General features: G+C 41.2%; 1 protein-coding gene across 6 annotated transcripts in view; it reads left to right on the forward strand.

The window, feature by feature from the left end:
- cacnb2a (calcium channel, voltage-dependent, beta 2a) overlaps positions 1–24,559 on the forward strand; it is a 62,482-nt gene extending 37,923 nt beyond the window's left edge. For 3 of the 6 annotated variants that reach the window (XM_023420046.2, XM_023420050.2, XM_023420051.2), the window contains 12 exons: positions 3,874–3,993; positions 9,753–9,875; positions 9,987–10,123; positions 10,234–10,310; positions 10,602–10,735; positions 13,825–13,905; positions 14,025–14,083; positions 15,244–15,353; positions 17,040–17,191; positions 18,450–18,545; positions 19,099–19,281; positions 20,348–24,559. In XM_023420046.2, coding sequence (XP_023275814.1) covers positions 3,874–3,993; positions 9,753–9,875; positions 9,987–10,123; positions 10,234–10,310; positions 10,602–10,735; positions 13,825–13,905; positions 14,025–14,083; positions 15,244–15,353; positions 17,040–17,191; positions 18,450–18,545; positions 19,099–19,281; positions 20,348–21,127 — 2,052 coding nt within the window. In that variant the 3' untranslated portion in view covers positions 21,128–24,559. Of the gene's footprint in view, positions 1–1,200; positions 1,973–3,873; positions 3,994–9,752; positions 9,876–9,986; positions 10,124–10,233; positions 10,311–10,601; positions 10,736–10,935; positions 10,956–13,824; positions 13,906–14,024; positions 14,084–15,243; positions 15,354–17,039; positions 17,192–18,449; positions 18,546–19,098; positions 19,282–20,347 lie in introns of those variants that run through there. The other 3 variants (XM_023420052.2, XM_023420047.2, XM_023420048.2) reach the window with 3 other exon arrangements.
- Positions 24,560–25,004: the final 445 nt, after the last annotated feature.

Here is a 25,004-nt window from a genome sequence, read left to right on the forward strand (position 1 = left end):
AAGATGGTGGAAATTGCATATTAGAATTCCCCAGTGTCTGAAGTGACATATTCATATGTCTTGTTTTTGTCTTGTTTTACTCAAAGATGTCTAATTTACAGGGATGTAAAAGTGAGAAAAATCAAAAGATTTAAGAGGTTGCAATGTTGAGGAGCAATGTTTTTCATTTTTGCCTGAAAAGTGGCTCATCAGTAAATCAACTGATCATTTCAGCTCTGTTGTCACAATTTCTATTTGGTTGTCATAGTTAATTATGGTAAATTACTCAATTAGTCAATCGACATGGAATTGAATTAATCTTTTATGCCATTGATCAGGCAGAAATGCAGGACAATCACTGATTTTTAGCAATGCAAGAGTTTGCTGCCTGTCCCTGTTTTACAATGATTGGATTAGAAAATGATTCCTTTTTTCAATATCAGTATCAACATTTTTGTATATTAGGTAATCAATCAATTGAAAAAAAAAAAAATCAATGCAGACACAGATTTATTCATTTATGCAGGTGTTCATTGTTGCTCAACAAACTTGCAGTCAAATCAAAAATATGAGAGAGGCTATCTGGCTCTGAGTTGCACAGTCAATATATCAAGAGAGCTTTGTGTTGCTGCAATGTTTAGACTTTTGACTTTGCACCCCAGTAACAATTTAGAAATATGAAAAGAAAAATCCAGTTCATGCCCTAGATAATAATAATTTAAATCAGTTTCAGCTTTTCAGAGGTAAGGGGGCATGAATTATTTTTGGTTTCCAAAGGAAGGCATGAAAGGAAAAGCTTTAGAAGCACTGCATGAATTGATAATTGGAATAATGATGAGTTTCCGCCCTAATATCATGCATGATGAAAGCAAGTGTGCAGATTTAGATTTGAGTATCTTCTAGAGTAAAGTCAAGCTCTTCACCTCTTAGAAGATGGCAAGATGTGACATCTATAACAGCTATAAACAGCTCATATCATGGTGAATATAGTGTGTTTAAATGTAAAACAGCATGCACAGTTGATGCATGGTATCAGTACATCCACAAGCACATGCACTGCCCAGCACTTATCACTGAGACACAACGAGCAGATGGATTGACTGTGAGGGGCAAGTGAGGAAAAAAAAAAATGAGGGGAGTGACAGAGGAGGAGGAGAAGGAGGGGTGGGTAGAGACAGAGATAGAGAGGCAGAATCACTGAAGTAGCACAGGGGGGCTTGTGAGATGTACAGAACAAACACTGACAGGCTGTGACACCGAGAGTGAGAAAGAGGGAGCTTGCAGCACCTGAGAGGCAGCAGCAGCTTAATTAGCATCAGGAGGAGAGTCGGTCACAGGCAGCCACACCAGGACTCGTGTAGATAAACTGCTGTTACCGCTTGTGGAGGCTACGGCGGAGGAGGAGGAGGAAGAGGAGAACGAGACTGGAGCCAAAGCTCGAAAGAGAGGATGAGAAGCATCGCTGCCACCTGACTCATACTGGGAGTCAGCCTCAGCACCTGCAGTGGCAGTCTGAGCACTCCAGCTATCAAGGAGATTGGGGCAGACGGAGAGAGAGCTGCTGAGATTATGCGTGGGGCAGAGAGCTCCTGTGGATTCCCCATCTTTGGCAAAAGCAGCAGCAGCAGGAGGAGCAGGAGCTGTGGCTCTACAAACAGCAGCAGAGCTAGCTGCAGCTGCAGCAAAACAAGGAGCTCTGACTCCAAAGCTATTTATTTATCAAGAAATGAAGGTAGCATTTACAGCCAAGGTGTAACAGGAACCATCTGTCGATGTAGCCACAGTGTTGAATGTACCTGTAGCGAGAGCACTGACGGTAACTGCAGAGCTGGTGCAAAGGTGCCCACAGCAGTGCAGTTAGTTGTAGTTGTAGCAGTAGCAGGGGGGCGCAGTGGCTCAGGACACTGAATGACCAGTGTGGCTGATGAAGGCCACCTGGATCCGCTTGCTGAAACGAGCCAAGGGAGGTCGCGTCAAGAGCTCCGACGCTTGTGTAAGCAGATTTTGAGTATGTTTACGTTGTGAAAGTTGGTGTTTTTTGTGTGCAAGCGTTTGTGTTTTGTGCAGTATGTCTGTGTGTCTCTCGTGCATCCACCAATCCATAGTGTCGGGGGTCAGTGTGGCACGGTTGTGTATTTCCTGGTGATGATGAGAAGCCTAGTGTTGTAAACTGTTATGGCTGTCAGATTCTGGGCAGAGCTCCATATCACCTCCCTCTGACCCACTGGGACGGTGTTCTTTATCACGCCCCATCATTAGACGTGACCTGATGGAATAATCATTGCAGTCTAGGTATGTTCACCTGCGCTCTTCGAGGCCAGGTGCAGCTCATGAAAAAGATGCTAATGTGCAGTAAACAGCCAATTTAGGACATTTATATCTTCATGTGGGAATGCTGCATATTAAGCATGAGCAGCGTTTGAAGAATCCGAAAGACACGGCACATGCAGTAGTTGTTGATGTTTTGAGAGCCACTGGGGAATGACTACAATCTCGAAACGTGATGACAGCAAAAAAAAAAAACAGCCCATGGATAATTAATGAGCTTGCTTGCAAATGAGTTATTCATATCAGGTAGGCCTACAGAGCAGGGAGGATGAGAGAGACGGAGACGGTTGACAAGTAACTGGGTTTCATGTCAGACAGACGACAAACATGAATAACCTTGTGTTATATACGGTAAAAACACTCTACACATAAGTCAGGTAATGTAAGTGGAGAGGAGCGAGAGGCATGGACCTCCTTTGTATGTATGTGATGGCCGGGTAATTCTAATCAGGCACAGAGTGAGGGAGGCTATTTTTAACTCAGACAACAGAGTGTAATGGTGCAGTGAGATGAATGAAAGACCTTGTGTGGGTGGCATAGTAGTGTGCAGGTAAGGATAAAGCTCAAACCTTCACTCGTTTAAAAATGCTTTATTTTATTCTTAGATGTATGTCTACCTGAAACTGAGTTGTGCAGAAATGCAAAATTCTGATATTACACCCCATCCATCTGTTACACATTTCACCCAGTCAGCCTGAACAATTTAAAACCCATTCCGTTTTTTGTAGTTACTGTTCTCTGCCTTTTATAGTGTAGAGTGGTTTAAATCAACATGCATACTATGTGCTGTATAGCAATGGCGTGCAAGAATTACTTAACCTACTTTAGCAATTATTTATGATGTATTTTCATGTTGCATATAACAAAATATGTAAGTGTGTATGCGGTGCGGTGCAATGCACTGCACTCATGAGTGTGTGTGTGTGTGTGTGTGTTTGTGTGTGTGTGTGTGTAACGTAGTAATCTCTGGTGTACTGGTATGTGTGTGTGAGGCTGGTTGTTTAGAGACATAAAGATATAATGGGACCTGGTGTTCTTCAACATTTCCCCCAGAGTTTGTCATAGAAAGATCACAACAAATCTGCAGGCGAGCGGCTGAGAGAGAGCTAAGGATAGAAAAAGAGCTGCTGGTAATGTGATTCTATGAAAGATAGTTTGTGTCCTTTGGCATGCTTTACCAGAAAAAGAGGAAGTGTCCATTATTTGTTACAGATCCAGAGCTCTTGTGATTTCCTCAAGTTGTTGCAGTGATGTGTTTGATTGCAGAATTACATGCTTGCTCATTTCATCCAGCGCAGCCATTGCACTCATTATTTCCTGAAATGAACTGAGATTCCTTTGATGATCGGAGTTTAACACTTCAGTCTGTGTGGGTGTGTTTAGACAAGTTGCACAACCTCCAAAAGTTGAATATTTCTTTGAAGAGTGAGGGCAATGAAAAGCAAATTAGTTGTCTCCAGTGTCTTGAAGACGCTGTGAGGCCCACTAAAGTGTGTGTCCAAATCGACATCATTAAGTTTCAGTGTATGCGTTTCGCTGAGGTGTTGCTTGTTTTGTCTCTCGCAGGGTTCGGCCGACTCCTACACCAGCCGTCCATCAGACTCCGATGTGTCCCTGGAGGAGGATAAGGAGGCAGTGCGCAGAGAGGCAGAGCGACAGGCTCAGGCACAGCTTGACAAGGCCAAGGTTGGTATCCTACAGCTAACGGTGCTAAGCTCAGTCTGTCCAGTTCCTGCCAGCTGAAACACAACTTCTGTGGGCTCCAACAAAGGGTGTGTCAGGAACATTTTTGATTGGGCCAGGTGGGTGTTCAGAAGAGCAATTTGAGTTTTAGACCGTGAAAGTGAAAACACCTATGGAATGTGATGACTTTCTTGAGCTATTCTAATGAGCTGTTTGAGGGTTAAAGGTACCCTATGGAGCTTTTGAACACTAGCAGCACTATGATATAAAGTCTTTACCATCTTTACTTTGGATCGTGAAACCTTCCGTTGATTTCACACCAGTCCACTGACGGGCAGTTGATAGGTAATCAGAAAAGAAGAATAGGAATGCATCCATTAGAACAAGGAAGAAGACTTCAAGGTCACAAGCAGACATATAAAAGTCATTTGATTTAAGAACAGGTGTTTTATGATAAAGGAAATACATTTGATGTGTTTGGAAGACCTTAAAACTCCACATGGTACCTTTAAGTCCAGGTTTTAGGGTTAAGGTTAGGAGTAGTTGAAGATTAAGGTCAGGGTAAGACATGTAGTTGTGATGGTTAGGGGCAACGGGATGCATTATGTCAGTGTGGGTCCCCACAAGTATATTAGTACAAACATGTTTGTATAGACGAAAACTGGTTTATTATGCTTGAATGAATGATGGCAGGCATCACTCAAATAGTAATGTAAACTTTACACTGGCCTGTTTGTTATTGGAAGATGAAATGCTCAGTCTGCTTCCTTTTTGGTCTCTTTTCTTGGGCCTACATGTTTTTCTTCCACTATTACAATTACAAGCAGCTTAGCTTCTGTATTTGCATTCTGGTTGGGGGGGGGGCGCAGATTTCAGAGAAAACCATTCTTGTGAAGATTTCTGTGTAAAGTTTGTGTAACCTGACTTGGATTCGATGTTTTTACTAAACCTGGGGAAAGATTAGTGGACAGTGCTGCAGGACTGACTAGGTGACCGTGAAAGAAGCAGGATATTAGAAATGATTTCAGCTGGTTTCTCACATGAGGAAAGGGCCGTTAGGGGCCGCTGATGTGAGAGGTTAGGGGCCTCGGAGGGCTCAGCGTCACTGTTTATCAGAGCCAAGCCTCGCCTGCTCTGCTCTGCTCTGGGCCACAATTAGCAGCATATAAACAAACACACACACGGCAGAGCAGGCTTGCCTATGCGCAACAGGAATTGCAATCAGAGCTCCCTTCCACAAAATCACTCAAATCGCTGGCACTGTAAAGATTTATGCCTTTGATCTGTGAAATAATTCTGCTATCTCCAGTGCACATTCTGTCCTTTTCCTGCTTTACAGCTCATTGGGTAACTGGTGTTCTATTTTTGCATATTAATTCAAGCAAGTGTCTAAGAAATTGGTTTATTGTCTTTCACTGGGTGTTTAGTGTCTATAACAGCTAGTTTGCTCATTAGCTGTAAGCCAAAGCTCTTGGCTCTCCATCCGTTCTAGCACACATTTTCCTCCTGCACTTTGTCTCTGGGTAGCTCATAGCTGGCAAAGACAGATCATTCCTGCAGATCTATGTTGTTATTTTCCAGAGTCACCCTCTCTGGCTCACTAATTAAAAAGATAAGTTGCCTTTATAGATAACCTAGCACAGATAACCCCCGCTGGCATTTTACATGACAGATGACTAGTAAAAAATAGCCTCTCAGTGGTCTGGCCACCAGAGAGAGCGCAGGCTGGGGTCAGAGGAAGTGCAGACTCTCTGACTGTGAGTGTTTATGGCCAGTAATTCACCGCCACTTCACCAACATACCACTGATATTTGTAAGTAATGAGGATATGTTTGGTCTCATATGGTCTCATTGGCAGAATGTATTTTTTCACATGTATTTACATATACACACATTCGAAACACCATCTGTTGTCTGTAATTGACCTTAAATAGGTCAACCCACCAATTTTACACATCAAAATGAGGTAACCCAATCACTGGCATCACTACTCGGCTTGTAAAAACAGTTGTTAATGTCTTCTGTGGCTCTGGAAGGAGTGTTGGCAAATCTAAGAAAATAAGCCAAATGATGTCATGAGGGGTTATCTCAGCTTGGGTTTAGGGACCATTAATTTTTAACCGAAACCCTGCATTTCAAATGGGGCAGTTGCAAGTCGAGGGCTTTTACCAGGGAGGGAAGGATTAACCAAAAGATGCTTTAGAGTTGAATCATGGGAAGTGTAGGATCTAAGGCTTTAGGAGCCAGACCGACATTATGGAATAAAGGTCTGGGTATTTTGGCCTCTGCTACATTGATTTTGACCATTTTGGTTTTTTTTATTTGTTCCTTTTTTCGTGCATCTACAAGTTAATTCTCACTTCATAAGTGTCAATTTTCTCTATTTCTGGAAAACTTAATTTGGCAACTTCATGAGTGAAAACTAATATTGCTCGATGAATTTTGAGGACTTCCTGATATCTTGCAACTGGAGGTAAATAAATTTCTTCGCTGGCTGTTGCCAGTTGAAGGCGGTGATTTAGTTCAGGTATCACTGATGAGTCCTGCTTCCTCTAAAAGGAGTGTTCTCACATTTCACTCCACAAGCTTTAACTCACCAGTGACAGTGGATGCAAAGGGAATCTGACTTGTTAAAATAGTGTGCTCACATAACAAGATATTACATAATGTGTGATAGAAAATAAAGCATAAACACACTCTAGCTATAAACTCCAGGCAAAAAAGAAACAACCGGTAGCTGCAATGGCTCAGTTATAGACATTAACAGCCTCATTACTTATCATTACTTGCTGTGTGCATGCCTACATTTTATTAAAGCAACCTTGGATAATTATAGAAATATCTTCCCACATTAGATTAATGACGATTCCCCACATACAATGATAATAAATTTTACAGGCTCTCAGTGCAGCGTAAGGCCAGAGCTCAGAGAATTCATTTCAAATCGATCCACAACATTCAAGGTGAAACAATGTGGGAATCTTGATTTATAGCATGAGATGTAGCGTGTGTGCTGCTAATGGAGAAGCTGCGGCATGTTACATGGCAAATCAGCAACAGCAAGGGCAGGTGTTCACTCAGTCACTGTAAGTACAGGGAGGACGGGGAGGTATTATCTAATGAAATATGCATGGTGTGATGCGATATTGTGACAAGCGTTGTGTGGTGTTAATTGGCTGTGGTCCATAGCGCTGCCTCCCAGGGTTCCCAGTTACAGAGAGGGCTTCTCTAGAGCTGGTTATCTTTATCTTTTCTTTTAGTGGGACTCTTATCTGCTTGAATGTGTCTCCTCCCCTGCTTCCTTTTCTGCTTGCTCTCCCCTGTCCTCTCTCCCTCTGTCCATCTCCCTTCCTCTCTCTTTTTCTCCTCCCTTTCAGTCTTCTCCAATCTCACGCTTCTTACCCCGTCTCTAACCCTTCACCCTTGTCTTTTTGCCTCACTGTGCAGTCAATACGGAATCCATAATGAAGGCCTGTGTTACGTAACAAGCACCAGAGCAGTGTGGGTTCGGTCAGGAGATGTAGAGATACTGTGCAGCAGCATAAAGGTGCCATTATCTACACATCCCGCAGTCACCTACGATATAAGGTGGCATGTTAGGACGTGTGTGTGTCTGTGTGATTGCCTACAGGTCTGTAAAAAGTCACTAAGCTTATAGAGAGCTTCATCTGACAGTCGGCCATGATGGATAGAGGCGAGCAGAGCAGCTGGGAAGGGAGCAAAGAGGCAGCGGTCCATGAGACAACCCGAGAGAGCTCACATACGTGTACTAATGGACCTCATACCTTCATGCAGCCATGTGACTCAATGCATGCAAACACCAAGGACGCTCCGTCCTCCACAGGTCCTGTCACTGCACATACTGGATTGGATGATCTCCTCAGAGGAGTTGTCACGATCACACGCACATACACACACACACACACACACACACACACACACAGCTTACAATCATCACGCCGTGGAATATTTACATTGCTGTCCACATGAGGAAAATGATTCCAGGAGGATTTCACTAATGTATTATTTCCATAATCCCTCATAGTTCATCATAGTCACTTCACACCTGTTGTATTTCAATGAGGCATTAGTGGACAGTGAAAGCCATGATGAAGGAGAACGCTCATCATCTGTAAAGCCCCTCCTGGATCCCGCTGATGAATTATTCCCATAATAGTGAGCTTCAGTGAGCTTTGCTGTCTGCTTCAAAGACCTCGAGTAGCATTCACATCCATGCAAATCCAATCAATCCCACTTTGCTCTTCACTTGTTGAAGGTTGAAGGTGAATGGGAAAGTGCCGCATGAAAAATATTCACCTTATATTGTGTCTTTAAACCTGCAATAAGTGATTTTCTGGCCACGTCTCCTCGTTTCTTGTACCTCAAGTGCACTCTTGACACTGAACTGAAACTGCACTGTACTTGTATGTCTCGTTTTAAATTTCTTAGGGAAAATCAGATGGTAGGACTACTATGATGAAACCAACATGACAGTTTGGAGTCTACTTCGAAAGCATTTTTCAAAATCTGTATAAGGTCCAACAAAGTTAGAGCATCAAAGCTCTGATCTAGTGGGTTAAATTTGGCTTCCAGCTGAAAATCACACACCCTTCCCCTCATCTCGCTCTCTTTCATCTGCAGGTAAATATTTAGCGTGTGAGTACACGCCGGGAGATTACTCTAAACTACATCCCTGTGCATTCGTTTTGGCTTTCACTTGACTTCTGTCATGCTTGTCACACAGTCAAAGGCAGAGCTAATGTAATCTGGTTGAGGGCATGACCATGTTGCCAACTGTTGCTGCCATTGCCGCCAGGCCGGCTCCAAGATTATGTCCGAAAGCGTTTTATGTAATTCTTAAAGGGATGTGTGTCTTATGTGGGTATTCTAGTCTTGCAACACACGTCCAGAAATCTACTTTAGAGTGTTTGTTCGTGAGCATATGGTTCTCCCATTACAGTTTTTCATGATGTGACCTTATTCAATCTTATTCTAATCCCTTTTTGTAGAAATGTAATGCGCCACTATGGGCAGAGGAGATTTGCTCTTGCTTTGTGTAAAAATATCTGTGTCTGGAAGGAAAGAAAATTCCTATTTTATAGCATATGTGGACAGTCAGCAGTGTTAGGTGGTTATATTACAGCCTGCAGACGTACATGAAACATTTCATTAGCTGTATGCATTATCTCAATGGACTGACTGTCCCATAGAGGAAGGTCAGCAGTGATGAGATAGGAAGGCCAGTATTGATTCAGCCATTTTAAAGATTGTGGAATTGATTTATGAACCATTTACACGAGTGCTGTTTGTGCTACTCATAAGTGAGCGCAAGACAACAGTCCTGTTTTATTATTGGTGTGGAAGTGGTGATAGCTGCGGACTCTAACATGTTGCATCATTCCGAATTGTAAAGTGTCAGTGTTTTAGCCTGTAGCAGAGAGAGACCGTGCAGCAGCCACATCATTCATGGAGAGATAGCTAGACTAAGTCTGGATGAGTCAGAGCCAGCTTGTACCCCTCACCCAGGGTTATTTTTACACCTCACACAAAGATAGGAATCGCAGCTCACCAGCAGTGCACAAAAAGATCAAAATTTAAACATGTTGAGGAACGAATCTCTGCTGTATTGTGGGTATTCTGAGGTTGTGGGTCTGGATTTTTTTTTTCCCCCAGTTAAGATACAGTTTCTGTTTGACAAACATTTATATCTTTTGCACAATCTGACATTTTCATTTAGCTCCCTCCTCTGTTTTTCCTGCCAGACCAAACCAGTTGCATTTGCTGTTCGCACAAATGTCAACTACAGCCCGAGTCACGATGATGATGTCCCTGTGCCAGGCATGGCCATCTCCTTTGACGCTAAAGACTTCCTCCATGTCAAAGAGGTGAGCGGTTACTTTCCTGTGTGAGGTGATATTCAACTTAATGATGCTGATGGAAATAAGGATGGGCGATTAGGAGAAGGTGATATATAAATATGTAATTATTCTGTGCAGAAATTTAACAATGACTGGTGGATAGGACGTTTGGTGAAGGAAGGCTGTGAAATCGGTTTCATCCCCAGTCCAGTGAAGCTTGAAAACACTCGTATCCTCCAGGAGCAGAGAGCCAAACAGGGCAAGTTCCACTCCAGGTAAAAACCAGAGTCCTTTGCTTTGGCTGTTAGATCATCTAGAATTAATTTAGACTTCTTAAGAGTCGGTTTTGTTGATCTCACATGAGAAACAATCCTTCTCATTTCAGTAAATTGGGAGCAAACTCATCTTCTAGTTTAGGTGAAGTGGTTCCTAACTCACGGAAATCTACTCCTCCTTCGTCTGGTAAGTAGCTTTAGAGGCAAAAGTTAAAACTCCAGCTTCATATTTAAACATACTACATGCTTTTTAAACCAACTCTTAAGTTAGGTAAGGTAAGTCGACACTTAGATTTTTCATATTTTCTATTTCTATTTGCAGTAAAGTGGTCATTTGTCTGAATTACATGTTTTAATGGTCATAACTGTACTTTTAAATGTTTCATTTAGTGTCTCGATGATGTGAAATGTACCCATTACCTGTGACCTCCTGTGTTCACCACTGTGTGATGGTGCTCTTGTCTGTCTGTGTGCGTAGCCATTGACATAGACGCCACAGGCTTAGACCCCGAGGACAATGAGCTTCCCGTCAACCTGCGCTCCCCTAAAGCCAGTCCAAACACTGTCATGTCACCCCTAGCAAAAGAGAAACGAATGCCCTTCTTTAAGAAGGTAAACTGTACTACCCCACCCTCTCTTCTTCTCTGTTCGTCCGCTCGGCTGTGACTAAAATGCCTGTAGCTGCTCAGCCTCACTCAGCGCCCGTCCTGTTTGTCCACACAACCGTCCTTTCCCCCTTCGGCGTGTAGCCAGCCTTTAGCATGCATGCCTGTTCTTAACCTATCTCTTTCTCCTCTTCCGTCTCACCACAGCTAAGCAGAAGCAGAAGTCGGTAAGTTGTGGTCTGCAGTGCGCCGGCACAGCAGGGTCTGTGGATGGCCTGCGTGGTCTGAACTATACAATACCTCTGATTCCTGAGCAGAGACTCAGCTCTGTCCTGACCTCTCACCCTATCACTGCTCCTGCAATCCTCTGTGTTGTGTTTGTGATTGTTTATGTGTTCGTAAGTGAACTTGTGATCCTGATTCAGTGAGACCTCAGTGTGAACAGCTTTTTAATAAAATACATGAGATCTGAGTCTGCTTTTGCAATTGCAACATTTTTGGAAAATACACTTTCTTGTCAAGAGTTAAATGAGAAGATCGATACCACTATCACATCTTATATTGAATATGAAACTGAAGTCAGGACTCAGTTAGCTTATCTTAGCATTAAACACTGGCAACAGGCTAAACAGCTAGCCTGGCTCTGTCTAAAGGTAACAGAATCTGCCTAGCAGCATCTCTAAAGCTCATTAATTACATGCTATTTCTCTTTTATTTAAGTCATACAAAAGCCGAGATTAAAAAAAGAAAACTCCAGTTACTGCTCCTGGTCCAGCAGAAATAGTCCAGCACCCAAACCCTTACAAAACCGCAACGTGCCATTTTTTTTTTACATTTGCTGTTTTACACACGTTTTTGTACAGATCAAACAAACAAGATATGTAATTAGTGAGCATTAGCACCTGTACCTTTTAAATTGAATGGACAGATATCTATGAGAGGGGTATCAATCTTTTCATCGAACTCCCTTTAAGAAAGCATATGAACATATTTCGTGAATTGTCAAACTATTCCTTTTAGCTCACATATAGACTATATATGCCTTGTCATATTTTTATTAGTGACAACAGCAATAAACGCTCTTTACTATAGGGCTGGGCCTTTTAAAAGTCAAGCGTGACATTCAAATGAATATTTTTCCATTACCAAAATATATTGCGTATGCATTATGGCAAAAATATGCAAAATCACTTTTAAAACAATAATCAAATTGATTTCAATGCAGTAAACTTTGTTTAATTAGATCACTTCCTCAGTTGGTTTAATTTGGACAATTTAATTTTGTTAAACGCTAACACATGATAGTATCGTTATACAATAATATAGGCGCTGTTTCCCATGGTTACCCTGACCAAAATTCCAAGGTTGAACTAAGGCTACCGAAAGCATTTGAGCAGAACCGCACTCTCCATTAATACCCTCATGTTAGTCAGCAGTAGTGTGCATCAGTTCCCACAATGTCCCAGGGGAAGCCCAGTGACGACAGCAAATGTTAGAAAGAAAATGTTTAGAAGTAGATAGAAGAGGAAAAAGAGACAGTAACACGTAGTCTACTGAAACACTCATCATAAAGATGGCACAGACTGAGAGAGCAGCTTAAACATTAGGAGCAATAAGCAGTGATTGAGACAATGTAAGTGAAAGAATAACCGTGAGGTAAATGCAGCAGTATTTAGGTTGTTAGAGGAGGAAGGAGTCAACCCTCTGTTCCTCAGCTGTCTGCTCTCCAACAGTGCTTCGACTTAGCTCATGCACTTTCATGTTCCCCCAGTGTGCTGCTTATATCCACACACCCTTCAAACATGCTGCTCCGCCAGACGCCCAAGACACAGATCAGCGTCAGATTCACTGCCTTGACGTCAGATCTAGACAGAAATGCACTGCCCCCAGAGAATGTCCTAAGAGTGTGTAATTAGGGGTTTAACGGTAGGTTCTTCCCTAGATTATATTAAAAGAAGGCTTTTTATTCTGAGAACAAATATATGACACTTGCTGCAAAGAGCAGCATATGAATTTCATCAAAAAAAAAAGGCTGTAGCTGCTTCATAAAACTCTTCGGTGCACTTGGAATTTGAAGGAATTTGTTTGTTTTCTTGCCAAGCGTTAGATGAAAAGATTGATACCACTCTAATGTCTGTACAGTAAATATGAAGCTGGAGCGTGCAGACAGTTAGCTTAGCACAACTTGCCGAAATTCAGAAAGCAATATTAACTCCCACGCATTAAGTTGCCACATTCAGATTAGAGTAGACATGTCAGGAAATACGCTTATTTGCTAGCAGACGGTTAGTTTAGCTTAGGGGAAACAGGGGAAACAGCTAGTCTGGTTCTGTCCAAGTGTAACAAACCCCTCTCAAAAACACACCTTGTCACTTTTACACTTTGCCTTGTGTGTGGATTACACAAATGAGATATAAAATGTTAATTAGTGAGTTTTAGAGTTTGTTTTGTCACCTTCACACAGAGTCAGGCTAGCTGTTTCCTCCTGTTTCAAGCTAAGCTAATCGTTTGATGTCTATATTTATATTGAAGATCGATTGCAAGAACCCAAATAAATGTATTTACAAATGTCAGCCTTTTCCTTTAAGTCTTCACCAGCTTTATTAAACATTGAAACTGAGGCTGTTACAGAAACTGAGCTCCCACTTTGTCCCAACAGTAGAGAGCAAGTTTACCTGTGTCTTAATTTCCCAAGTTTTTCAGTTGTAGCTTCCGTCAATCTTCTGTGGCTTCTTTCCCCTCTGACTAACCTCTCCTGTTATATGGTTCCCTCTTTACCCAGTGACATCAGAACCATGAAATGAGAGAAATAATCCGTCATTAAACATTGCTATTTGCTGTGTAAACCGCTATGAAATTTCGACAACCTGATGATGTTACAATTTGTGAAGCAAATGACCAAATCTATCATAAATCAAAGCTTGTGTTTCGTCGGGCCAACTGAGACATCCCATCTCATGGTTCACAATGTTCCAGTGCTTTTAAATTGTCTAGTTCATTGTTGTTCCGACCCCTCGAGTGATTTGTGATGGTGAGTGTTTACTTTGTCTCCGTAAATGAGTGCAACTGTTTTTCTTCTTCTTCTCCTCTCTAAAGACGGAACACATTCCTCCGTACGATGTTGTGCCTTCCATGCGGCCCGTGGTTCTGGTTGGACCGTCACTGAAGGGCTACGAGGTACGTCAGCTTTGATATTTCGCAACACAACACTGCCTTTGTTGTTCATGTTGATTGGGGATTTATAAGCAAACGTGCGTGCCCTTAACTGTTTTATCTTGTGAATTGCCTGTCTACAGGTGACAGACATGATGCAAAAAGCACTGTTTGACTTTTTGAAACACAGATTCGAGGGAAGGTAAGTTCCCTGTGACCTTTTAAAATACAAGCTCTCGTCTGGCTTCCTTCCTCATTCTTCCTCTCTCCCTGACTCTATAGGCTGGTATTTATCTGTCCCCTGAGGTTAGCCAAGGGAGTGTGTAACAAGTTTGTTTGGCCTGGAGATGTGTGCTGCTGCTTTAAATAGTCCCTCGCCATGTCCTTAATAGGCCATAGTGGGCCCTAGAGCGGGGAAGGATTCTCCTCACTCAATGTTGAGTCCGTCCACCCATCCACAGCAGAAAGGCCATGCAGTTAAACAACACTAAGATCCACTCAGACCGTTGGCAGCTGGAGATAATACTGTTTATTCCCTTTGGAGTCCTGTCGTTAAAACATGGTCAAAGTAACTTAGGCTACATGTTGTTATCAAGCTCCTATTAATTTAACAACCAGCTGATGTGCTCCTTTAAGTGCAGTTAGATGTTTAATGTGTGTGTATTTTGAAAGGCAACAGGAGTAGAGTATGTGGATCATATCACGTATGTTGCTAGATGTGTAGAGAAGCTTCTTTGTGTGCACTGCGGCAATACACCCACAGACATACGTCTCATTTTCTATGTCTCTCTGCATTGTTACTGCTGGTTTCGTGTCCCCTGTTGTTCTCCACAGTGTTTCCACACCTCCGTCGTTATTATAGACTTAGTTATTATAAGTGAATGTAGTTAGAATGTAAGTAATGTGTACACAATTAGTGAGATTTTCCGTCCGGTGCTATTAATTAAAAAACATTTTGTTCTCTGCCTTTTCTTCATAATTGATAAATTAATCCCTGATAAAATCTTGTAGTGCTTCAAAATAGATTAAAATCATCTGAATATTATTCATTTGACCTGTAGTAACTTGTGTTAGAATTTGAGTTCATGCGTGGGTTTCAGCCTGAGACGTCTTGATTATCCATGTCCGAAGGGATCCACCTATATTACATCTGTTTACATCATTTTTCACAAATCTAAGCCTGTATTTTGTGTTTTGAGCTTCAGTCTCTGCTCTCTGTCATATGTCTTTTTGGCAGCTGTTTGCATCTACTTTATGTTTGATCTTAATGTACAACAAGAGTAAATGTATGTCTTATATCTTATATCAAATGAAGTATATAATTACTGGTTAACTGGTATTTTTTTTGGTCCCTTGTCTTAGAATATCAATCACTCGCGTCACGGCGGACATCTCTCTCGCCAAGCGCTCAGTCCTGAACAATCCCAGCAAGCACGCCATCATTGAACGCTCCAACACACGCTCAAACTTGGGTAAGCTTGAGCTAGATATCACCGCAGTGCCTGGGAACATCTGGTGTTTTGATTCATAATGTTTTCAAGGAGACCAGCTCATGTGGAAAAGGAAGGAAGCGATTAAAGAAACTCTTGACAATGGTAATGATAACTCCCGACGGCCCGGAGTGGCCTTGGCCAGTTTCTTTTGTTAGGAATGAAAGATAGAGCATAAACGCACGATAACAAGTTCAAGAACCGCTCTGATTTGACTGGGGTTGATTGGGGTTTAGATGTGATTAGAATGAAACAGATTCCTGAGTCAAACAGAGGTGACAAGGCTAATCTTTGCTATGTCTCACCATAAGCATCAGTCAGCGCCTGAGGTCCCAGGAAGAAGCATAGGCTGTACACAAAAAGTATATTATATGTCAGTTTTTTATGATTACGCAGAGGCACCATACCATAACTCGGTGATATGACCTCAGTCTTTTTCAATGAGGTGCTGTCCCAGAAAGAGTCAGAAGGAACCCTAAGACCACCACCTCGAGGTCTGAGAGCTAGGGACTAAAACTTTCACTTCATATTGGAAGCTTTTCATTTGAAGTAAGTGCCACTTGATTTTGGAAAAGAATATCCTTCTTAACAAGCTATTTTGTGCTCTGTGGAGACTTAAATCTACACGTTCACCCCAAAAACATCTGCCAAACAAAGATTTGCATGTTTGTTTCTTATGCAAATTAACATTTTCAATCAGAACTGACATTGGCTTGATGCTGCTGCTTATGCTTCCCTTGCCTCATGATACAATAAACAATTTCAGGAAAGATTCAGAATTGGAAATAAGTGACATTATCTCACCCCTCAGGCATATTTCAGAAGGAAAATGAGACTTTGTGACTCACTTGTCGTCGAGATGAGCTTTTAGGTTGGAATGTTTTCGTGTTATCAGTTTACTTCAGACTTCGTCGTGACGGGAAGTCATGAAGCCTGGCCTTGATTCTCTCAGACTGGGATTTGTGCCCTGCTGTGATATTTGTAGGATTGTTTTTGCAGTCACGTCGTCATCTGTTGGAGTGGGGATTGTGTGATGTAACAGTCAGTATTTGTTAGAGGTAACAGAACATGGCTCGCTGTTTCGTCTCAGAGCTGTTAGTATCCGAGCCTTGTCCCTAAAGTAATGGAGTCTCTTGAATATTTAAGTCAGACAGAAAGGAGCAACGCACATAATCACTGATGCAGTTCAGTCAAATTATTCAGACCACATGCAGTAAGTAAATAAAGATTTATTTATATGATACTTTTCAAGAAGTTGTTCACAATCAAATATTAAATATCCAATAAACAGGACAGTAATAAATAAATCATACCAGCTGAAGCAACAAAATTATGAGTATCCACACATTTGACCATAGTTCCTGAACCATTTAAATTCATTTCATTTTCTTTATTTATAAGAACAACATACAACATTTCTCATGTAGTTCTTGGCTGCAGTCCTTTCAAGAACTGATGAAGCGACGAGTTAAGAAATGCCAACGTATGACAACACACAACGTTTTTAAACAATAACATGGTTTGATCATACTGTCATGATACATTTCCACTGAAAGGCAAAAGATGATAATGTTGAACTATTCCCCAGACTTTTAGTCAGTAGGAGCAGACAATAAAGTTAGGCTAGAAAACCCTCTGCATTAACCCCCACTCTCCTTGTCTCTTCAGCTGAAGTCCAGAGTGAGATTGAGCGGATTTTCGAACTGGCCCGGACGTTACAGCTGGTGGTTCTGGACGCCGATACCATCAACCACCCGTCACAGCTGGGGAAGACTTCCCTCGCCCCCATCATTGTCTACGTCAAGATCACCTCCCCCAAGGTGAGTGAAACATTGCATCTGATGCAGTGATAAACAAATGGAAATGTGAGGACAAATAAAAACAACTGCTGTGACGTTCCCTCTTCTCTCACAGACGTATAAGTCAACTCCATTGTTTTATGAGTCTGGCTTGTTGATGTGTCTTGTCACTGCTCACATTGTTTTCCTGTAACTGAGCTGCTCCCTGGCTGTGATTTTAAATACAGCATGTCAGACGTGACTGCTCGTTTGAAAAGCGAGCAAATGCATGAGGGAAATGATTCATCACTGTGACCTTCAACATGTGTTTAAAAAAAAAAGAAAAAAAAAAGGCTCATGATTCACTGATCAATAAAAAAAAAAAAAAAACCTGCACAGCCATTTTGGTAACAGAGAAAATGAGAAAAAGCCTCGCTGCAGAGAAGTCAGATACAAGTTTTAAATCAAAGTGGCAGCAGTGTGAATCACACTCAAAGTGGGATATCATTAACTGTTCTTTACCTGTCCTCTCAATTACACCCAGTTAACTAACAGACCATTTACTTCAGTGAAAGTACCAATACAACAATGTAAAATTAATCTGTACATCTAAACACCTACTAGAGTAAAAAGTGTGTCAGCTACATCTACAAGTAAAAGAATACTGACCCCAGTGACAGATATATTATCATACATTACAATATTAGATTGTCAATACTGATACACAATTGTTAAAGGAGCAACGTGAATGAGGTTGCAAAGAAGTTAAATTCTGTTTCTGTTTTTGGGGCTTAAATGTTATTTAAATGAAACTATCTGAGAAGTTTCCAGAGGAAATATTCCTTAACTACTGGTTTAATCTGGAGTAACACCTTGTATTTTATAAACTCATCATATGTTGTTTTTTAAACTTAAAATCCCTATCTGAAAATTAACATGTGACTATAACTGTCAAATACGTGTAGTGAAGAAAAAGTGCAATACTTCCCTCTGAAATGTTGTGGAGTACAAATATGGAGTAACATAAAATGGAGGTACATAAGTAAAGTACAAGAACCTCATAATTCTACTGCAGTATCCTACTTGAGTAAATGTACTTGTGTACTTTCCACCGCTGTGTAAATAACGGCTGTGATTGTCGACCTTCAAAAGGAAGCCATCTTCTTTCTTTCTGGATTTTCTTTCATCTACTGTGAAATCAATCGCCACAGACTTGATTATTGCCCACACAAAGCCTTAATTTAGTTTTGTCCAATAAACATCCATGACCTTGTTGCCTTCTCTTCTTATTTGCCTTCAGGTGCTGCAGCGGCTCATCAAGTCCAGAGGCAAGTCTCAGGCGAAACACCTCAATGTCCAGATGGTGGCAGCTGACAAACTGGCTCAGTGCCCTCCTGTAAGTCTCCACAGTGAGCCCAAAGCATCATTTGAGTCCAGCATTTAAAATAACCTGGAGTTTTGTCCTTTAGAAATGGTTTTGGCTCTGGATTTTAGTTTCGTGTTTTGTGCATATTTGAAGTCAGATTTTTTTTTTTTTAGAAGCTTCATAATTCCTGCCTGTTCTATTTCTGTTCTTCTGTAATCTGCTTAGTTATTATTTTAGAAAATGAAGCAGGCACCCCAGGCTTGTGAAAGAGCAGGCTTAATTTAATTCAAATAGCAGTCCTTATCTTTAGGGATTTCTCAGAATTAATGCCTAATGCTATTTAATGTTTGATTCAGTGGGTTGTTTCTAACATAGTTTTGACATTTTGTATATGGATATAAATCAGAGTGATTTCTTCACAGATAATTTTAATTTTAGATGTCTGCGAGTTTCTCAAAACAGTCCGAATCTTTGCAGAGTCTTTTATTCTGAAATGACACTGCAGCACTATCTTGTCTTGTTGACCTCATGACGTCTCCTTTCCACTTTATTTACCTCTGACTGCACCCTTTCCTTTTCTCAGGAGATGTTTGACATCATCCTCGATGAGAACCAGCTGGAGGATGCATGTGAGCATATGGCTGATTACCTGGAGGCCTACTGGAAAAGCACTCACCCCACCAGCTGCAACCCCCCAAACCCACTGCTAACGAAGCTGCCCACAGCCACCCTGCCCTCCAGCCCAGCCCTGGTCTCTGGTGTGCAGGTATAAGCATTGAGCAGATAGAGGGCCAGTGGAGGCCACAGGGAGGGTGTGGTCACCTGTAGAAAGGTTGTGTAGATGGACAGCACAGGAAGTGAGGGATTTAGGGTCTGTCCCAACACCCACGCTTGCGTGACATATTTCCAGCAGTCTTCATTAAGGTAGCAAACATGTGGAGGTTTATCAGAGCTCACTGGGATACACTTGATTAATGAGAACATCCTGCGGCTTGTGCAAATACATGACTCACTCCGGCTTATTTAAGTTCCCCATAATGAAAAATAAGTAGGATCAAGCATACAGACACTCAGAGGCTGAGAAGAGAAACATCATTATACAGCAATTAAAGTGAGTTACATAAAAACACACAGGTACACACATACTGAGATGAACACAGTGCTCCAGGATATGAGTGTGGGTATTAGGGCAGACCCTTAGAGAAGATACAGAGGCAGACAGGAAGTGGGATGGCAACTTGTTTACCTGAAACCCTTCATTTCAAGTTCAATTTACTATTTATTCAAATTTATTATTGACTGTGTATTTTTTTTAAATGTGTCATTCATGTGGTACGATCTAATATTGATACCTAACCGTAACAAACAACAAATAACTACTGTCTTTTCAACCAAAGTCACATATGTGAGAGTGCAAGTGCTGTATAACCCATTACCTCTACCCTCTCTCCATCCACTGCCATCAGAATGGGAAATGTAAGACTGAAAATGAGGAAATCCCTGATATTGATGAGGAGCAGGAGTGAGCTTGACATGTGATTGCTAGTGTGGTGAGACCTTTGGTTTAAAACTTGCCTCCTCCAGGACCACAGCCAACCTTCAGTGGATGGTTGACGAGCGTTATGTCTCCGTACAAGTGTGACATTTCATGTTTTCAAGTTTTGTGTGAGTGCAAGTGCATATTTACAATGTGCATCAAAAAACCCATATGCACCTGAATCTGCGAGCGTGAAGTGGATATTAGTCTGCATGAGTTTTGTTTGTGTGAGCTTGCAGTGCATTTTCTTGGTTTGTGTCACCCTACTGACTGATGTTTTTTTTACTAATCTCAGGGCAGCAGTGCAGAGCAGAAGGGAGATAAAGTGTTAGTGGAGAGACAGGGCTCCAGAGATGATCACCAGCACCATCATCACCATCACCACCACCACCACCAGAGCCAGGACCAGGCTGTTGCTGATGCAGAGGCCGAGGAGGAGGGCAATGAGGAGGAGAAGCCCCTGAGGACAGAGTCCTCCAGGAGAGCCCAGCATATCCACCACCGTTCGTCTTCCACCAGGACTGAGCACCACAACCACCACCACCACCACCACCACCACAGCAGTCGAGCCAGGGGCCTCTCGCGGCAGGAGACTTTGGACTCTGAGACCCCCGAGAGCCGAGAAAGCAGAGAGAGCCGAGAGAGTAAGGACTCGGCTTATATTGAGCCGCGCACTCAGCTCCTTCACCAGGAAGAGGAAGAGGAGGAGGAGGAAGAGGAAGAGGAGGAGGAGGAGGAGGAGGACGAGGAGGATCTAGGGGAGGGGCACCCCCAGCAGCAACAGCGTTACGAGCCGCTGCCCCACCGGGACCACAACCACCATCACCACCACCACCATCACCGTGGTGGGGCCGACGAGGCCGGCCACAGCACGGGACACCACCGTTCCAAAGAGCGCGAACAGGACCATAACGAACGCAACAAGCAGCGCTCTCACCACCACCACCGGCCGGCACGTGACCACCACCATCACTACTACGACCGGGACAGAGACAGGGACCGAGAGGGGGAGGTGGCTCCCAAAAAGAGGGGTGATGCAGGGGAATGGGTCAGAGATTCCTACATCCACCAGTGACAGACCAAATCCCTCCTGAAGCTCATTTGGACTCTCCTCTTAAAGACCATTCTGTTCTCCCATTGTGCTGCTATACCCTGAAACCACAGCATCCTATTTATGTACACTTCCTTTGTAAATGCTGTTGCATCTTTTTCAATGGCAGGATTTTGATTACATAGATACAAATATAAATATATAAATATATGTATGTGTGTATCTATGCATAGACGTTGTTTATGTGTGGATATGCATGAATATTCTCAAATATGCATATTTTAAACCTGTGTTTGATAAAGCATGACACAAAAGCAGAATTTTTTTTTCTGTACTGAGCTGTGCTTTCTGTGATTAGCATTTTTTATTTTATTTTTGTTATTGTTTTTTTTTTTTTTTTTGCTTGCAACCACTTGAATAATATGTTCCTTCAGACTACTGCTAGAGTTGACTGCAAGAGTTGACTAACCAAGTTAGTTTGATGCTGTATTTGCGGAGGTCTTTTCTTAAAAAAAAAAAAAAATAGTTAAGCAATTTGGGAAATACACTAAATAAACACATAAATAAAACCAATGCAGTCTAATACAACAGTCCTTCAATAAATCCGACCCTCATGAAGCTTATAATGTTCAGATTGTGTTTAAACTGTTATAGAGAGGTGTTGATTCAACTCCTGTTGAATTTGTGGTGCTGTTGGGTTGTATTGTGTTACACTGACAGGTGTTTCTATTATTTTGTCCGCTCCTGATAAATAACAGAAACATCTCTGTATATGCTCTGTATATACTGTACACTTGAAACAAACACCTTTCTTAAACTATTTCAACTGAACATTATAACCTTCACAAAAGGAGGATTTACTGCAGAATCTTTATACTAAATTGCATTGGTTTTAGCTGGGTGTGTCTAATAAACTGGCAACTGAGTTTAAATGAGAAGATCAATGCCACTCATATTTGTATAGTACAAATGAAGCTAACTCTAGCAGCCAGTTAGCTTAGCTTAGCTTAGCTTAGACTGGAAACAGAGGAAGCAGTTAGTCTGACTCTGTCTGATGGTTAAATAAACTTACCAGCACCTCTGAAGCGCTAATTGACACTTAATATCGTATTTGTCTGTACGAAAAAAATCTAAAAACATACATTTGTGGTTTTATGGCGGGGACTAACTTTTAGCTGACTTAAGCTAACCGGCTGCTGGCTGTAGCTTAATATTTAACAGACAGATCCTAGAGTGGTATTGATCTTCAGCAGCAAAGCGTGTAAATGTGTTTCCCAAAGTGTCATACTACTCCATTAATTTTATGTTCATCATTTATTGCTTAGTTCCCTTTTTTTAAATTCTGCGTCCCTGGTTTTAAACATTTGGTTCTGACATATTTATGCCTCCTTCGAGGTGCACCTTAGTCATGCCTTACAAGACAAACGACTTCTACAGTAACTCCCTCTCTGACATGCAGTACTGTTCTCTTTGTATGGGTCCAGAAACATTTTATAACATTGATACACCCTTTATTCTGCACTTTTACTGATTCACATTGGTTTCATGTAAAAGCAATTTGATATGACATTGCAACTTACTGTAGGTTTACTACCGAAACTCCACAAAGGTTCATCTTTTATTAAGTCTGATCCCTTTTCTAATGAATGTTGTTTAACTCCCACTTTAATTCCCATAGTATACAGAATGTTCATTTTCAGATATTTCTTCAGTATGTTCCTCACTAAAAAAATTAAAATATAAATTTGCAAAACAAATTCAAACTATTTCAAATGTTAACCAGAGGAAGTTGGGTAAGTTTTCTGTATTTTTGCCATTTTCTCACTCCCCTGCCTAATACAAAGGATTGAGCTAAAATTGAGTCCAAGCCCCTGTTTACAAAAACACCAACCCCATCCCCTCACTTTCTTTGGTTTTGCCTGACAATTGTAATTATTAAAACTCCATTTCTATGCTACATTTGTAGCACTACAGATTTTTTAACAGTGTACATGTGTATGTACATAATGCATAAATATGAAGAATAAAGTTGGCAACAAAGAACTGCCGTGAGGGGAGAGGAATTTGATGTGTGCTTTGTCAGAAGACCCAGATAGAAGAGGGAAACTGTGTCTATAAATAGTCTTCTGAAACTCTACTGAAAAATTGAGGTAGACTCACCGGCCTGCCTCCGAAATCGTCATGACAACATCGACAGGAATGACAGTACTGAGGGGATGCATGTAAAATGGGAAGCTGCTTTGCCACACACAGATGCCTCCAAAATAGACAATCACTCCCAGTCTGCAGCTGCTTTAATCTTAGAATTGTAATGTTGTTAAACAGAAAAAAAGAATCCTCTAAACCTCCACTGCTGCAGTGAATAGAGCAGCCATTTTAATCCTCAGTCGACCACTCCATACAGTAAACATACAATAAAACATGCAGCGAGTGAGGTGCAGTCTGCCGGCACTTTCAGATAGATGTGTGGATGGACTGTTAAGAGTCTAATGTTATTCCCAGGAAGAGGGATTGTGCCAAGGTCACTGTGAAAGTCCTAAAAATGCTGCATGACAGACAGGTGAACGGGCCAGATGTTTGTGCACTGTAGGCGCCAATCCAGAAATTACATTGTGTGCAAATTTAATGGACACATAATTCAATTTGCACTGAATAAATTAGTGGTAACACGTAAAGTCCCTCCATTTAACATTAATATATAAATATTATATATTTAAAAATATATAAATATATGAACATGTAATAAAGGATTTATAACACGTTATTGTAGTTGTCCTGTAAATAGTTATGCGTTTATCAGTATATAAATATATGATAAAACACAGTGATAATAATATAAAATATGACTTCATAGGGGACGTTGCCATTCCTTAACAAATATTTTATGTTAATAAACACTTGAAATGTCCTTATAACTGCTTATAACTACATTGTAGTCTGTGGTAGAAAGGAACTAAGTACAGTACTTTTGAAGGACTTGTACTTTCAATTCAAAGAGAATTCACTCCACTACATTAATTTGACAGCTGTAGCTTTTCAAAATAGGATTTTACACTACTAAAAATATTTAATATTAATATATACAATATGGGCCAGTACTACACTAATAATCTACCAAGTAGTATATAAAGTATTTTAAATTGGCTCCATATTGACAAACTACAACATTAAAATGTTCTTACATGTATTTGTTGATGATGAAGAGAAAATTAAATATACTACAATAATATGACCTTTTAAAAGAAGCCATTCAGCATAATGAGTGTTTTTACTTTTGATTCTTTAAGTACATTTTGTGATGATGCTTCTCTACTTTCACATAAGTAGGATTTTGAATGCAGGACTTTTATTTGTAATGGAGTACTTTTATACTTTTATTTAAGTAAAGCATCTGAAGACTTCCTCCACCACTGATGATAGTGTGTTATAAACCTTTTATTAAATGTTTATATGGTGCTTATCATTGTCATACAGGCGGACTTGAAGTGTTATCACATTAGTGAGTATTGTAATGTGCAACTGTTTAACATGAGACAGACATGAAGAGACAAAAAACGTATTTGAAGTGTGTTTTTATAGTGAACAAATGAAAGTGATATCCCTCTGGTGACTGCAGTGATTCAGACAGAAGTTGACATCGGCATCAGTTCTCTCTTACAAACAGCACAGGCACTAATTAGACGTCCCACTTGTCTCCGCCGCTGCTAAAAGACACTAAATTGTTAATACCTCTCATGACCTCTTTCTGCACGCTACTTCCTGATCCGCGCTCTCACATCCAGCGAATCCACTGTCACCATGGCAGCTGTGTCGTCACTGTTGTCATGGTAACGCTAGCACTGCTGCATTTGCCAATACTCATTCAGTCTCCATCCCCACGTGCCCCCACCCTCCCTCTCCT

Source organism: Seriola lalandi, unplaced genomic scaffold (genome assembly GCF_002814215.2).
Source record: "Seriola lalandi dorsalis isolate HSWRI2012SDOR001 ecotype SW California unplaced genomic scaffold, Sedor1 jcf7180002054616, whole genome shotgun sequence".
NCBI lineage: Eukaryota > Metazoa > Chordata > Actinopteri > Carangiformes > Carangidae > Seriola > Seriola lalandi.